Source organism: Malaclemys terrapin, chromosome 1 (genome assembly GCF_027887155.1).
Source record: "Malaclemys terrapin pileata isolate rMalTer1 chromosome 1, rMalTer1.hap1, whole genome shotgun sequence".
NCBI classification, from domain to species: domain Eukaryota; kingdom Metazoa; phylum Chordata; order Testudines; family Emydidae; genus Malaclemys; species Malaclemys terrapin.
In genome coordinates, this window is record NC_071505.1 from 338,494,028 (window position 1) to 338,511,732 (window position 17,705).

Here is a 17,705-nt window from a genome sequence, read left to right on the forward strand (position 1 = left end):
AACTAGAAAAAAGGCATAAGGTATTTTCCATTTCATATATTCTCTCTTCTCTCCAACCTGAGTGCTTCTAATGTTATGTAAAATAAAGTGGAGGAATAAGTGCTTGACACAGTATTCAATGTTGTAACTTAAAGGTGATGCAGAGAAGACAATCCAATTCTTACCCAACTATGTACAGCTTTTCCATAATATTCAGGCTGAACACTTCTCTTTGCCATTTAGGCTTATAATTAACAGACAAAACAAACATAAAAATGAAAGTCACAAGGACTTTATAAATGAAGTAACTGCTAACAGAGGCTAAAAGGAGAACCAACAGCACCATCTACAGGAGACTGCAGTGTTGTTACGTACATAGATGTTCAGGACAAATATGTTCAGCTTTTTAGGTTCTGTATGTTAGTCTGATGAGCGTTTCTTCAGTTGGAATTTAAAAAACTACAATATCAACAGTAAAATCACATCTGAAAAAAGACTGACACAAAACCTGTATTATACTTTGGATGAATTATACTTACAGTAGTACTTCAGCACCAAAAAATGGGCAGTTATGCTGATAGATGTATGTACAATTGAATGAGATGTCAAAGTCTTAAAATGCTTAGTTATTTATAATGAAATCTATACAAAATGGTTAAAAAACTTTTCTATATACATTGTTTTAAAAAAAGAAAAGTATTGTCTTCATTACCAGAACGTATTAAAACGGCTTCTCGTCATTCCACCTGCACCCAAATCTCTCTCCGTGGCTTGTAACAATCATAAAAACCCAACATATTGCTTGAACAAGTCAAGTCATAAGGCTGAGGATTACCTCTGAAACATACAACTAATCAATTTAAGCTTTTAAACCCCCCAAATGGTCATTTTAAAAACAGCATGTAAGAGTAAAATATAGATTTTTAAAAGCCTCAGCTTGCATCTGAATACAGCAGGCTGAAGTTATGAGATAATGAACCAAATATTTCCAAACTCTGAACATTTGTTTTAAACCAGAATACATTTCTGCTACCCCACAGCATTAGAATGAAAACATTTGCCTGTTTAACAGGAACTAGTTAAGCAACTTGGCCTGGTTTTAAATCACTGCATTTAAATAAATTATCAGAGGTTAATTAATTAGAGTAAATGGGCATTTCATATGCTTGTGGCACAAAGAAATGTTTTGCACATTAAATTAGCATATTTCTTGTAATATAAGAAAACAAAATCCACCAAACCATGTTACCTGTTAGTGATTTTGCTTATGTTCAAACATTCACCAACAAGTAATTAAAAAAATAAACTATATTTTACGCTTATTAAAAATATGAACATTAATTGAGCTCAAGTGCAAGAAAACTAACCAATTCAGAAATTCCTGGGGCTTTTCCAGTACTGTCAGAGACACCTTTTATCTCACATGCTATTTAAAAATACAAATATCTACTAAACATTCTTTGTGATGGTGTTTTGCTCTATAGCTACAAAAAGAAAGACACAGCAAAGTAAAAGGTCCCTTTTTACTGAAAAGTTTCAGTATCTGGTCAAGAGCTTCATAGCAAGAACTTCTACTCAATCTTTTCAATTCACTATAGCTTTGCCCCCCCCCCCCCCCTTTTTTTTTTTAAGACATACATTCCACTGTCACATGTTTAATGTATCTTGGTAACCATCTTTTTTGAAACAATTTTAAGATGTCGTTTCTGCAATACTGTCTTGTTAAAACACACGGATGCTTCAAGGGTCCAATGAACAACTCTAATAGGCAAAGTGCTCTAATACATCACAATACAACGGCATCTTGGACACTCAATTGCCAAGATGAATTTAAAGTGCACTCCAGTGTCCCAATTCATTAGGATTGTTCAGCAGAACTTTGAGAGGGGCTGGGCTCAGTGCCTTCCTCAGTACTGCTGTCCACATCTTGTTCCATTGCTGTCTCCTCATCATCAAGACGTTGACTAGTAAAGTTATTGAGCTCCAGGAGCCCACTGGGTTCCACTACCACATTGGAGCTGGAGTGACAAGGGATGGAGTATTGAGGGATAGTCTAAAGGAAAGAAAAAATGAAGTTTTAATACATAGTTTTGACAGGTGAGTTAAGGATTTGTATGTTTAAATGAAAGAGATACTCATGCCTATTAAACAGTTGTAAGAATCCCAGAAACACTTTCCCAAAGTCAATAAATTTGTTTTCAACCTATTGTTACAATATTGCTAAATTAAATGTAGCATGAAAGGATCATTTTGCAGGATTTTTTCATTAAAGGATAAGTTGAAATAATTACAATTAAAGAAAGGATAGTCTTGTGGTTAAGGCTGATGGCTGGGACTCAAAAGATCTGGGATCAACTGCCAGCTCTGCCAGACTTCCTGTGTAACTTTTGACAAGTTACTTAATCTGTTTGCTATCTGGCCCATCTGTAAAATAGGGGTAACACATACTCTCACCCGCTGTATGTTCTGTCTATTTAGACTAAGTATTTTGGGGTCGAGACTTCTTACTGTTGTATGTACAACATATTGCACAGTGGGTCCCTGAAATTGGTTGGATTAATACAAAGAAAGAATAGATTTAGACTGATAAAAGTACCGCAATAACAAAGGAATACAGTAAATGACTAAATCTTTTTTTGTTTTTAATTTCTAGATCGTATGGAAAATATATCTACATTTTAATTATTAAATTGATAATCAGATAGGTATTTTGATTTTGAAATGGCCCAGATATCATAACCACACCTAAATACTATGGTGATTAGCATCATATAAATATCTATGATATACTGATTATTTTACTCTACTACATCTATCTCTTAGCCCTCACTCCTCAAGAGATGCAAAATCCTGAGTATTCCTAGAAAAACTACTTAGTTTCAAGGAAAATATTACAAAATAATTCAAAGCATTTGTAAACTTTATAAATAAATCAAAGTTAGCATATTTGTTTCCATCACAATTACACATTTTTCACCATAACAAGAGTATATAATATACAATAAAATCTCTAAGTCAAACACTGCATACAAACACAATGGCATTCTGTCCACTTCTCTGCAATGAGTCACTATCATCATAGAAGTGTAGGACTGGAAGGGACCTTGAGAGGTCATCTAGTCTAGTCCCCTGCACTTATGGCAGGATTAAGTATTATCTAGACCATCCCTGACAGGTGTTTGTCTAACCTGCTCTTAAAAATCTCCCGTGATGGAGATTCCACAACCTCCCTAGCCAATTTATTCCAGTGCTTAACTACCTTGACAGTTAGGAATTTTTTCCCTAATGTCCAACCTAAATTACCCTTGCCACTACGTAAGCCCATTGCTTCTTGTCCTATCCTCGGATGTTAAGGAAAACAATTTTTCTCCCTCCTTGTAACAACCTTTTATGTACTTATACTTATGTATAATTAGGGTTCTGTAAGTGAGATTTCAGAGGACTAAAATTTCAATGCTTTGACAATCCGTACTATGGAATACAATAATACGTTATGAAGTATCAAAATAAAACTAAATTTGAATAAATGAACATTTTCACATTTGTTCACTTAGGCCCTGATTCATCAAAGCACATAAGCATCTGCCTAATTTAAGGATGTACATAGTCCTGTTGACTTCAAATCAATGAAACTTACTCATATGCATGAAGTTAATAATGTACTCAAGTGCTTTGATGAATCTGGCCCTTATTTACTATTTTGCAAAAGGTCTCCCAGTCAGTTCGAATTAGTGAAATTCTACTAAATCTACTTTATGCTGAAGAAAGTTTTACACACTAAAAAACAGGTAAGACTGTTAGACACTGTAAAAAGACATGGCACGAATCATACCTCCATGGTAACAGCAAAAGTTGCATGTTCAAGCATTTCAGTTAGAAGGTGATTTGGAATATCTAGCAAGTTTGGTTTGTTTCCTTAATGGGAAAGCAAAGCAGAACACTTAAAATGCTCAGGAGACAGACAGTAGGAATGCAGTGACCAGCATGTTTGAGAAATTGTATTTAACAACTTATTGCCAATTTAATAAAACAAGTGCCCAACATTTTTATATTCTTAAATCACTTACTGTTTTGGGATAGAGGAGAACCAAAGTAAGAAAGGGGAAAAAAATACTTGAACATTGTTCAGATGCTATTAAGGCTTTAGACAGGCAAACCTAGAAAATATCTGCTTTCGTTTTTTTTTCCTTTATTTGCTCTGCTCTTCTCTTACCTGGATAATAATTTCAGATGAAATCTCTTCAGCTTTCTTTTGGGATATATTCTGAATGTGTATAAACTGGTTTGTTGAAGGCACTCCTTGTGCATCCACTTTCTTCTCTGTTAAAGCAGGATCAGCAGCAGGAGGACTTGAACAGGACTCTTTACATTTCAGTTGCTGAGAGATGGAAGTTGCCGTCATCCCTACTGCAGTCACCCTTGGCACCTGGATACAAGGTGATGATTCTGCTTCACTAGCGAGTTTACTAGTGGACATGGCTTTGTTTGGGGGATCCACTACCATATGTTCTATGTTTGTGTCAATCTGAGCTTCCATCATAGACATTTTCAAAATGTCTGCTACTGCTGTCTTCACAGATGCCTGCATGGGTAATAGGCTTGTAACTGGCGATGCCAGTTTGGGCACAGAATTGCCGCCTGCTACCTTTGAAACAGTAGGAGGCTGTCGCCCCTCAAAAGTTATCTTTGTAACAGTGGATCCTTGAGTTATAATTGGCTGCTGCACCTGAAAATCAAATTTTTGTTGTGCATGTTACAGCTATTTTTTTATTTAAATCTAATCAATATTTATCTGGACAATACGGCACAAACAACATACTTGCTATTAGGAAGACAGTTGAAGCTCAGTGTTTTAACAAAGGAATCAGCAGTGATACGATAACATTTAATTGAAGCCGGGGGAAGGTAGTTTTTGGACTGCTAGACAATGTTTCTAGCAGAATATCACAGCAGCCTCATTTTCCTTTGGGATTTATATCCCCATGTGATGTATATTAATCCCTTATTATTTTATATATGCTTCATGGGGCAGGGGAGTAGTAGGTTTTTGGAGTTAGTTAAAATACATATATAGTATTTCATTTTTCCTCAGTCTTTACATCTTCCCCTCCCAAGGAAAGTAAAATTGCTCCTCTGGGTGAAATTATTTAACTGAAGGGTGATGGTGATGTAAACTACCAAGGAAGACGTACAATGGAGATCCTTGGGAGACTGCAGTGTATTCATCTTTATTTCTACAGAATTTTTTAAAAATGTTACGGGAACGGAAATCAATAATATGTTATACCCAAAAAAATAAAAGAAATTAGGGGCAAATTCCATGCACTGTTGGTTGCAGAAATTCACAAAAAACTGTCCAACAAAATTGATTTGTGAGCTCTATGGATTTTTTTCCCCTATATAATAACATGTGCTTCTCTTTCCTAGTGTCAACCTTCTGATGGGGAAATTAATACCAGCGTAATGAGGAGTTCTCTCTTGCCAGGAGAAAACACGGCTACAGCAACTGGGTTGGTGTTTGGATTTTTCCTTGAACAGCGACGTTTTATTTTGCATGCTATCAATATTCTGTTACCTGGCTTGCGGGCTGTTTCTCTGAAGAGGCAGGTAGCTGCAATTGACTCTGGGGGGGTTGGGGTTGCACGTAGATTTTTTGTGCCGTTGGTGCCTGTTGCAGTTTGGGCAGCTGCTGCGTGGTTTTTACTGCAAGCACCTGTACTACAGTTTGCTGTGGCTGTGCCACTAAGGTAGGGAGTTGCCTTTCTTTGGCCATCATGTGGTGTGGGATGTGCTGTGCATCTGGTTTGGTCTGTGCTTGCTCTTGCTGAAGTGGGGTTAGCTTTTGATGCCGGATAGAAAGCTGGGGCATTTGTGGGAGTTTGTGCTGGATCTGATCAGCCTGCAGGTGGATGGTTTGCTTTTGTTTAGTCTGGAAGCACTGCAGAGTTTTCACTTGCAGTTGAGTCTGTTCCAGCTGTGGCTGACTCAGTTTCTGCTGTTTTTGTGCCTGTGACTGCGTCAGGGCAGATCTGTAAAATAGACCAGTCTGAGGATCTAGGGTATCCATCTCTTCCACTTCTCCTTCCTCAGTTCCAAGTTGTTCACTGTGTTTGGTAAATGCAGTGTGGCTGCTTAAAGCCTTAATAAAAAAAGTTACAAATGAAAAAGTAATGAGACATCATCTAATTTACTGCAGAATACACAAATCTAGTGACATTACAGAATATTTAAACTGAACTGTTTTAAAAGCAGAATAGGTCACAGGATTTCAGGCATACAACTCATGTATAAAAGTAGAAATACCCTAAGATGCTGAGTTCCCAAAGCCATAGCACTTCAATGGCTATTTCCATACCATAACAAACTAAGCCCTGGTCTGCCACCCACTACCTGCCTTTTAACTGTAGATGTCTTGCTCTCAGTGGAGCTTAGGTTGCTCTTACATTTGAAAGATTAAGATTCAGATCACCTCAAACTCCATGATGTCTGAATAGGAAATGGAAGGGATTGGCTGATCCAACAGAGATCTTAGGCTGGTGAATAGATGGTTCCTAGGTTTAACAAGAACCTCGTATCTTAAGAGATTTTGATTCTGTTTCCTAACACTGTCTCCTCGGATGCTACTTGGTGACTTCTTCTACACCACTTTTTACACCTGGAACCTGCCCCATTTCCCATGCACCAAAGCATAATCTCTCCCTCCTTTTCAGACCCAGTTCTTCCTGGGTTGATTTCCTCACCATTGCCATGTCTGTACCGTAATACGCATCAAAACTACTGTCCCATATATCACGTTTGAGTTGGACTAAGTTCCTTAGGGGGCAAGAACACTGTCTTATTACACAATCCTAAATAACTAAGTAGCCTCATTCAGCAAAATTCTACCTCTACACATGCTCTCTGCAGAGGCTTTACAACAAACCTTATTTAAATATGAAGTATATAGAAAGTGAGTGGTGTACATTTACCCAGGGGACCTCACAAAATTAGAGTAGCTTTATTTTTGTTACTGCTGAGAGATAACAGAAATGCTAATTCTTGAATTAAATAAGAAAATTAAACTATTTAAACAAGAACACACCAGAGGATACTTCCTCTTCTTTTTACTGGGTTGTCCCTTTCACTTGGGCTGTTCACCACACATTTTAAAGCAGTTGTGACTTCGCAAGTTGAGAATTTGCCAGAGGTCTCTGCAGTTTGGCACCTTACAAAGTCAAGCTTCAAATCAAAGGCATCCTGCTTCTTTATTGTCTCCAATTCTACTCCTTTTCCTTCCTCTGCTTCAAGACTAAGGTCTTGTCTATACTACAGAGTTTTGTCAACAAAAGTTATGCCGCTTTAATTAAAGCGCTGTTGTATGTCCACACTGTGCTCCTTGTGTTGGCAGAGCGCATCCACACCAGCAGCTCTCACATCAACAGAGAGAGAAGAGCACTGTGGATAGCTATCCCACTGTGCAACTGGCCACAGGGTGCTTTGGGAAGGGTTTGCAATGCCTCGTGGGGCAGGCACAGCATCATGTGATGCAGGTTTCTCAACCCCATCATTCCATGGGCATCCTACTAGATTGCCAGCTGCTTTTCAACTGAAGTGTGGGTGTGTGTCGGGGGAGAGAGAGTGTGTGTGTATTGGGGGAGTGTGTGAGTGTGGTGAGGGAGTGTGTATGTGAGAGAGACAGAGTGCGTGTTGTGGGAGAGTGAGTGTGTCAGCATGCAGTCTCCAAGTTCAGACAGCAGCTGGAAACATCCAGTCCTGAGGCACAGGGAGGGGGACACCCCTGACATCAGCCCCCACCTCTGCACAGCACTGCAGTCTCTCTCTCTCTCACACACACACACACCCCTTCCCCTGCCTGCCACTGTATTCCTAGTGCTGGGGGAGAGCAGAATTCCATGTTAATCATTTGCTTTTGCTGCTGGCATGCTCAGAACTTCCCGGAACTTTGAAAGGGGAGAGCCGCATGCCTGTGTAGTTGGAATGCAGGGCAGCCAAGTTCAAAATAGCAAGCAGAGGCGTCATGGCAGGCATTATGGGATACTGGGAGAGGCCAGTTATGGCGACATAACGAACGGCAGCATCTACACTGACGCTTTGTCACTTTAACTTTGCTGCAAAAAGCTCTATGTCTCTTGTTGAGGTGGTTTTATTTTGTCAGTAAAACAGGAGAGTTTTTCTGCCTTTTGCTGACAAAACTCTGTAGTGTAGACAAGGCCTAACATAGAACCTTTAGGGCCCTTCCCCCTTTCATTACTGTGTACGAGACAGGCAAGTCCTACACCGCTGTCAAGTGAACTCCACACAAATGGGGAGGGATCATGTAGGCTGCAACATCCTTTCAAAATGGCCAATAGCAAACATGTAGCATATATAAAACAACCCCTCTAATTACTAGACAAGGTACATGAGGTAATACCTTACTGGACCAACTTCTGTTGGTTAAAGATACAAGCTTTCAAGATAAAAGATATTACCTCACCTACCTTGTCCCATGTCCCGGGACCAACATGGCTACATCAACACTGCAATCAATTATAGAAGATGTTCTTAGATAGTCTTTTTTTTTTGTCCCACGCTCAAGGAACAGCAACTCACAATGGGCCAAATTCTGTTCTTATGCTTGGGTTTCCACTGACACAAACCAACATGACACGTGCATTCAAATCGAGACCTGGCCCTACATAATTCACATTGTCTACTTATGTTCACAGAGTGTTTGGAAAAGAAAAGGTACAACCTGCTGCATGATATGGGTAATTGCGCCTGTGGAAGATGCAGGGATAGATTTCACCACAACAGAAGTCTGTGTTGCTGTCTGCGATTGAGCCACATGCTGCAGCAGAGTCCTCTGGGGCTGGGATGACGGCTGGTGGGGCTGAGCCCGATGACTGACTGAAAGGAAAGAGGTCAATGGCATTTCCCCAGAACTAACTGTAGTAGCTGAAGCTACTGGCTTCGTTGTTTTACCTTCAAGTGAAAGCAAATATGGATGAAATAAAAATCTGAGTATGAAATAAGTCCTTTACTGTATGCTAGCTTCAATCTTAAAGTGTAGATCTACTCTGAGAAGGATCTTAAAAATAGCATCATGGTGTCTGGTGTTTGTCTGAGCAAGCGTGTGCTCCGTTTGAAAATGTCCCTCACCTCCCAAATGCTAGTCCTGCAAACTGAATTTGTGCTCACAGTCTCAAGCTGGGTTCTTTCATACATCATCAGTATGGACCATTCTGAAGTCCGAATTATGCTGTTACATTTTTGCAACTCCATTGAAGGCAATGCGGTTGCACAGACATAACTGAAAATGCCAAGATGTGATTACAGAAAGAAGGAGAGAACTTTAGGACTCTCAACCCTTACATTAAATGTACAGGGCTGGCAATTAGAAAGTGTTTACTTGTAAAGAACTTGAACAAATTTGCTCAGAAGTCAATGAGACAACAAACACGGACCCATCATACCTGTTTTTAGAGACACTTAGAGTAGAACCACATCAACTTTGGGGCTATAGTTTTGGATCCATAACTAACAAGATGGGGGGGCAGAGTGAAATAGTCCTAACGTCAGATAATGATTTATTCTATTATCTAACAAAGCAGTCAACAGCATAAGACAACAGCATCAATGGAGAACCCAAATTAGCTTATACCAACTCATACCATTAAGTAGATATTTGCTTTAATTAGCTTATTCCTAAATGCATCAGGTACTGGAAAATATGGTATGGTATTGGATGGATCAGAGGAATATAATTATATCCAGATGAAACTGACTAGAAGTCATTCTTTTCTGGGTGGTTAGAAGGGAGGCCAAAGTTTGGATGAATATGGAAACTTAACTTGCCACTCCTAGAGGGGGTTGGATAAAGTCAGCATTGCCTTTCATGCTGTACCAGCTATTAGTGGATATCCCCAACAGTTTCTACAGAATTTAAAACTTCATTTAAAAATAAAGTTTCTAACCTATATGGTTGTGAAGAAATTCTTCCGAATGTGAACCAATACAGAGTTGTCTTCCTGAGTCTGCAGACAGACAAAAAATGATAATACTAAGAGGTGTGAACTCCCCCATTCAATTCAATGGGTGTTAATACTGAAGCCCAGCAGCTATTTAGATTTATTTAAAATGTACCTAAACCTTTGCTCTAGGTGCATGTATAAAAATTCACAACATATAAATGTCAATATAGTACATTATTTCACTGCTTATCATATTAGCAGAAAATCCACCTATTCTGGGATTAGTGGCATTCTTTTTTGTTTCATATACACATTCAATGACCACCGTTCCTTAAATTCAAGTGGGAAGGAACTGGAGAAGTAACTGTAGTTGTATGCTGTTACGAAGGCTGCTGCTGTCCAACCCATGGTTGGTTGCATTTAATTGGTGGGAAAAGCAAATGACCCCAACCATGCACATTCCCTGTAATTCTGTAAATAACTTTGAGCTCTGTAAAAAAAAAACAACCAGTTTTAAGTTACTGATTATTGTAAGTTCAGGGAAGCGTTCGTTGCTGTTGTCTGGTATCCTGGATCTATAGATAAAGAGGATTTCGAACTACATGAATATTGAACGGGCATCTTTTATAAGTACTGATTTAAAATATACGTATAGTTCAACTTGACTTTTCCAGTAGATCTTGGAGGAAACTGGAGACTCGAATACAAGGTACCACACACAGTGTATGGTGATGTCAGGGAATATGACTGATCTTTAAATAACTGGTGATCAGTTTAATAATGTTATAATGTACGCTTACTTGTTATTAAATACTCATCATACTACTTGTTATCCAAACAACATTTTAATATTAAGTCAATGCTTTCCCACCAGGGATCCATGGGAGTTATGACTCTCTCACTCAGAATTGAAGCCAGATACAGTAGGCAGTATAAAAAAAAGTTCCATCCAACTTAAATCTGAATAGCAGGGGGCGAAAGTGGTGGGGAAAATTAAAAATGGAAATACCAGATTAGACGTTAACAAATACTAAAAACACTGAAATCAAATTTTAAATGTATTTTAATATAAACAAGCTTTATCCTGTTTTTAAACAGACATTAAACCACAGTTAAAACTTAATTGGGAAATGCGAAATGCAAGCATGTAGAGTATTAATTCAAATGCTGAATTTAAAAAGCTAAACATACTAACCCTTTCACACTGAATTTATTAAATGGTGCAAATGTCTAGGGGCAGATGAGTGTTCCAGTTTGTGGGAGATATAGTTTAATTAGACACATGTCCAGAGAAAAACACTGAAGGAGTGGGGCAACATGAGGACTAGAAAGATGTTTTAGACAGAGAGTAGGTCAGTTAAGGTTAGGGAAAGCTGAATCCCAATAATAAGTGTGATGTGCCAGTTTGAAGCATTAATTTGGCACTGCAAAATGAATATAGAAAACTTTATTAGCCCAAACACAAAATGTACTTGCCCACTATATCATAAGGATGGCAATTATAATGGAAAATGCCCAACTGGCCAAAAAAAGGCTACCTGCTCAGTACCGGTAAGTGAGTTGAATTCCACAAAGTTGGGTGAACTAATTCTGCAAGAAGTCTTTTACCCTTTCACAACAGATAAGTCATATAATGAGAATCCCGAGCTTCATTTTCTACCTTTCCTTCCCAAGAGTTTGCCCCAAAGACATCAACAGGGGCACTTTGCCCTTTTACCACCAGATCAGAGTATGTTTAAATGATTTAACTTGAAACAATGACCTTTTGTTTCATTTTACACCAGAAACAGATAGATGCACATTCTCTGACCTACCAGGGAAGAGCAGAAGCATCCCATGCCCCTTAATATGTCCTCAAAGTAGGGGAAGAAGACTAGCATGAATTTCCTTTACAGAAATACTATGAGGAAAGGAAGACAAAAAATACTGTTACCCTCCCCCCCCCCACCACATGCAACAATAAAAAAACAACAACAAAAAGGCTTTCCACTGAAAACCAGCCATCCTAATTCTAGTATTCATAGTATGTTTTTGTAGCCACTTACCAGTTGTGATATATTCAGCAACTAATTCTGATTCTACCACAGCAATGGAAGGGCTTTCTGGAGAATGCCTCTTCTCCTGAGTCATCTGAATAGGAACTGCCATTTGGCTCAGGTCAATGGTAGGTTGTCTTGGTTTTGATTCTAACTTCTCCTTCACTGCTTAAAGATATTTGGGCAGAGGGGGTGAGGGGAGAGAATGCACCTTTTAGTAAAATAGACTCCAACTGAAGTTAAATACACAGAATGATAAGAGAATCAAACCGCCCCAAGAAAGCGGGACATAATCAAGATATACTGTACATCCAAACTGAACACTTGCAAGAGCAAAAATACTGAATTTTCGTCTAATAAACAATGCAGTTGGCTAACATGATTCAAAGTGATCCCAAACACCCACACACCTGTTGTCTGCTGAAGTTCCAACAGTGCTTTTATTGTAGAAGTAGCTGATTGCGATTCATTGGATACATCTTGATAAATTATTGTGGGGCTGGTGTCTACAGCAATTTCATGTTCTGACCAATCCTGACTTCTAGACGCGATCACGTGAACGACAGACTGGGAATCTGTTACACAGAAGAATGAGGACAAATCAAATCAACGAACTGCAACATTTTTATTCAGTGTTTATTACAGGCGGAGCTGGTAGCAACACCTATTGTTAAGGTTGCCTAAATTTCCATTATAAAATATTATTTTCAGTTGCTTTTAACTTTGCCAAATTTTAACCATTCAAACTGAAGTTTTTCCGAGTGTCTGCCTCAAGCTGACTTTTTTTGGAAAATTTCAGCTGTTCACATATTCAAGTTATTCAGTATTCAAATATTGAACAAAACAAGCCTTAATTTCTTTAAATTTGATCACATTAAGTTCCTTGAAAACCAGGAGTTCCCAAAAAACACTATCAATGTGGAAGGAAAAGTTACTCACCTTGTGCAGTAACTGGAGCTCTTGGAGATGTGTCCCCCTGTGGGCGCTTCACTTTGGGTGCCCATGCATCCTGCACCTTTGATTGGAGATTTTTGGAGCAGTGCCTGTTTGCTCTGTGTACGTGCCCTACACATCCTAGTACCCTGTGCTGAGGCTATATGGCGAACCACTTTCAATTCCTTTTCCACCAAAGTCCCCCAAAGGAGATTCTGAAGCAGAGGTGGAGGAGGGCAAGTAGTGGAGCACCCACAGGGAGACATGTCTCAAAGAACTCCAGTTACTGCACAACGTGAGTAACCTTTCCTTTTTTGAGTAGTGTCCCTGTGGATGCTTGACCTCAGGTGACACCTAGGGAGTATCCCCTAAGGAGGCAGGAGATTCAGAGCAGAGTCCAATATAGGAGAGAGAACTGCATTGCCTACAACAGCATCTGACCTTGCAGCAGGCACCAAGGCATAGTGATTAGAAGTATGAACAGAGGATTACATTGCCGCTCTACTGATGTATACAATTGGTACATCCTTAAGTTAGGTTATAAATGCAGATAGTACATTCCACAGGAGCACTATCAGTCTCACAGGGGGCTGAACATGAGTTCGATCATAACAGATCTTAATACATTCAGAGATCCACTTTGATAACCTGTTTTGAAATTACCAAACCCTTGTTTCTGTCTGCGATGGATACAAATTGTCTAGCAGATCTTCTAAAAGGTTTGATCCTATCTAGGTAAAAAGCTAATGCCCTCCTCTCATCTAGGGTACAGAATATGGCTGTTTCATTAGACCAATGTGGTTTTGGGACAAAACATGACCTTAGTTAAAAATCTTGGATAGGCCCATAGTGATAATTTCTCTCTGGTGAACACCATAAATAGAGAGGCTCTGCCATTAACATTCCCAGTTCTCCAACCCTTCAGGCAGAAGCAATAGTCACCAGAAAGGCTGTCTTCATTGATAAAATCTAATAAAGAACATATAGCCAGTGGCTCAAAAGGATGCTTTTAAAAGGCAATTAAGGACTAGGTTTAGGTCCCAGCTAGGCACAGAATCTCTTATTTGTTGGGAGAGATTTGACAAACCTCTGGCTGGGTGAGCAAACCCTCTATGGGTGTGTGAAAAGCTGTTGTTGACACTAAAGGTATCCTAATGGAGTTCACAGAAAGACCTAATGTTTTCAATTCCAATAGGTAATCCTGTGCTAGCGGCAGCAGCGTCCTGAGCCCCGGGCCCTTTTAAATCGCCGGCGCCAGAGCAACTACTCCCTTTGGGCCCCCCTTCCCCCCCGGCCCATTGGCGGCTGCGGGGGGTGGGTGGGTTGGGGGGGGGAGGACAAAAGAGGCAGGGACATTAAATGAAACTGTGATGCCTCCACCACATTCTATGGCCAATGACTTCAAGCAGTTTCAAGAACTGATGAAGCAAATTGCTGACCTGTTACACATTCCCTTAGAGGAGGTTCAGGAGTCCAGCTATAAACTCCTAGATATTTTACACACCTCCACATCTATGAAGATTCCCATTCTGGTCAAGGAAGCTCTTATGGAGCCTGCTAAGACTTGTTTGGCAAACCCCAGCTACTGCACCACCTACCTGCAGAAGTATGGATAATAAGTATTCTGTCCCTGCCAGAGAATCAGAGCTTCTATTTTCTCACTCATCTCAAAATTCCCTGGTAGTGAAGGCCGTTAATGAGTGTGATAGACAGCAGAGCTCAAAGTCCACCTCGTATAGTAAGGACCACAAGAGGCTCAGTCTTTTTAGTTGCAATATTAGTAAGAGGTGTCACCTCTTTACCACCCTTGTTTCTTGCTCCTTAAAGATCTCCTTCTTTGACATAGATGATAGATGACGTTGAGAAGAATGGGCCCTTCTCTGCTCCCTCCAGCGGTATGGAGACATAATTGAAAATTGTCAACATCAGAATGCCTACAGGCCTCAGCAAGACCACTGAGAGGGGCCAAATGGCATAGGTAGAGGCATTCATCTGTGTTCCCGCCACGGGTGTATCATTTGAGATCTATCCTAATGAAATATGTCAGTGTAGGAGGGAGAGCGATGTGACCTAGAATACCCAGGGGAACCCAGGACCAATATTTGAGAGTCTGAGGAGTGCTCTTCCACATGCTCCAAGGGAAAGGGTGGGGAGGGGAATAGTTGTTCTGCCTGCGAAGTAGGCAAGAGTGCATATGGTACTCTAGTAGACAGAGGGGTCTGTGACTGAGAGAGTCTTGAGGCTGATAAACCCCCAGCACTCGTTAACAGAGGAGACTCTGGCTCCAAAGACATTATCAGGTCTTCAGGGTACCTAAATTTTTGCAGGACCAAAGGTATCAGATTGGGTTGAGCGAGAACCTGTGAAGGATGGCTTCAGTACCGATACAGTTGGTACCAAGTGCTTGGCATGGGACTGAATAGGCCCAATCTGTAAACAGAAAGTATATGAGCAGTCTTTGGTACCACTGACTTTCTAGTGTTATTCGGGGATGGGCTTAGCCTTTTTCCAACTGCATCTCTGCCACTCTAGGAACTCAGTACTGACTTTGGCTTAGATGATTGACTCCTCTTCACCTTTGTAGTAAAGACGCTCCCCGGGTTACGCAAATCCGGAATGGAACTCTTGCGTAATTTGGGAAGCGTCTGTCCTGGCATCACTGCATAGAACTCCCCTTGGGACCTGAGGTCTCCATAGTCATCTTGTGTGTTGGTGACAGATTTTCTTGGAGATTTATGCCTTGCCTCCTTTTGCTTAGAGGCAGATATTGAGATTAATCTCCGCTGACCAAGATCTTGATGCGGACGCTGCACCAGTGGTACACCAGGAGGTCTATGTACATAGGTTCCTCCACCCCCTGGATCCGAAGCTGATCATAAAGCTGGCTCCATTATCAGGAGCTTAAAGTTGATTTCCCAATTTTTTGGGGCTCTACCATTGAAGGAAGTGCAGATCTTGCACTTACTGGAGACATGAGCACCACCCAGACAGTGGAGGCACTGGGAATGCCAAGACACTGACTGGAGTAGCCTCACGGCAGGATAGGCACCTTTTGAATCCCTGGCAGCCCAGCATTCTTGAACAAAAACTGATCCCCTATGAAGGGGAAACATCTTAACATCTAACTATATCTATGAATAACTTGGCGCAGGGGTTGGTTTTTTTCTTTTTTTTTCAGTGAAAGGAAAAGGGGAATATCTGTTCCAACAACTAAAAACACTAAAAGGTCACAGACTATATGCTAACTAGCTAATTGTTGAATACTTGAGAGAACAAGCACAGGTAAACAAGCCATCTCATGTTGATTGTGGTTGAGAAGGAACTGAGGGGCAGTTTGCCTGTGCAGCCTCTCCTAGCCTCGGCGTGGAGCATAAACACGTGTGAGGCGCCCAGGCGAGCCCGATGGGAACCACCACCAAAAATCTCCAATCTAAGGCACAGTGGCACCTGAAGTGGAACGCCCACAGGGACACTACTCGAAGAACAACAAGTTTTAAAAAGTTATATTGAAGGGATGAATGGAAGAGGAGGGCGGCTAGGTATATGAAAAAGATAAAACGTGTTTGCAGATAAAAAATGACCATTTTGCCTTTGTCTAAAGGACATGTTTAAAAATACTTGTGTATATAGTCTCTTAATGAGTGCGCAAATCTCCTAATGTTACAATGGATGCCACTGCCCAGGTTAGCTGGGGATCAAAGGAAGACCTGAACAGTATGATTTTTTTTAAAAAGTAAATTATTTTATATTTAGGGAACTGATGATTTTGAGGTGAAAAGTAAAACATTTCTGATTAATACTACATACTTCTCCAGAATATGTCATCAACAAATCTCAAAGTGCTTTCAGAAGTTAATCCTCAACACCCCTGCAAGTAGTAATATCCTCATTTTTCAGAAGGGGAACTGAGACACGGGGTTACAGGACTCACAGAAAGTCAGTATTTAGAAGCAATTCTCAGGAGTCCTGATCTCCAGTCACCTAACCAGACCAGATGACCATGCATTTAAAACATAGTAAAGAGAAACAACAGGGGAGGATTAGCTCAGTGGTTTGAGCACTGGCCTGCTAAACCCAGGGTTGTGAGTTCAATCCTTGAGGGGGCCACTTAGGGATCTCGGGCAAAATCAGTACTTGGTCCTGCTAGTGAAGGCAGGGGGCTGGACTCGATGCCCTTTCAAGGTCCCTTCCAGTTCTAGGAGATAGGATATCTCCATTAATTTAAAATTTAACAGGTTATAAAAAAAACTAGCTTACATCTTTGGGAGAGGAAATCAAAGATTATTTAGCAAACAAAGTGATTATATTTACCCTGGGAGCTCTGGGAGGACTCTGTAGAAGAGGAGCTGCTATCAGTGTAGCTCTGTGGTTCTTCTTTCACTTCTGAGAGAGAGGCGTTTCCTGCCTCTGCCACCCTGGATGCCTGCTGCAATGTTTCAGTTACCAACTGCCTTGTCTGCTCGCTCACAACCGTAGCTTGAAATGTCACTGGCTTTGGTTTTATGAGAACCTAAAAGAAAAAACAATGTCTCTATTTACAGTAAGAGCACTCAAGAAAGGATCAAACATCTATCAAAGAGTTTCTTGAGCTTCAATTGCACACTGTCTCCTGATATGTAATCAAGACAGCATATACAACCCCTACAGAATCCTCTTTTTGTATGTTCCTGTCCATACAGAAGCATGGCAGAGTCCTACACAACCAATTAGCATCTGTGAATACTAAGAACTATATAGATCATCTAATTTAAGGTCTATTCTTAAGGTCACAAGCTCCTGATTATTATGCTATAAGGAACTAATC

General features: G+C 40.3%; 1 protein-coding gene across 4 annotated transcripts in view; it reads right to left on the reverse strand.

The window, feature by feature from the left end:
* Positions 1-255: 255 nt before the first annotated feature.
* EMSY (EMSY transcriptional repressor, BRCA2 interacting) overlaps positions 256-17,705 on the reverse strand; it is a 55,193-nt gene continuing 37,743 nt past the window's right edge. Inside the window, exons 14-21 of one of the 4 annotated variants that reach the window (XM_054015828.1) lie at positions 17,213-17,411; positions 12,379-12,543; positions 11,978-12,133; positions 9,936-9,995; positions 8,714-8,868; positions 5,555-6,118; positions 4,193-4,705; positions 256-2,032 (exon numbers count right to left, since the gene is read on the reverse strand). In XM_054015828.1, coding sequence (XP_053871803.1) covers positions 1,838-2,032; positions 4,193-4,705; positions 5,555-6,118; positions 8,714-8,868; positions 9,936-9,995; positions 11,978-12,133; positions 12,379-12,543; positions 17,213-17,411 — 2,007 coding nt within the window. In that variant the 3' untranslated portion in view covers positions 256-1,837. Of the gene's footprint in view, positions 2,033-4,192; positions 6,119-8,713; positions 8,869-9,935; positions 9,996-11,977; positions 12,137-12,378; positions 12,544-17,212; positions 17,412-17,705 lie in introns of those variants that run through there. The other 3 variants (XM_054015830.1, XM_054015829.1, XM_054015831.1) reach the window with 3 other exon arrangements.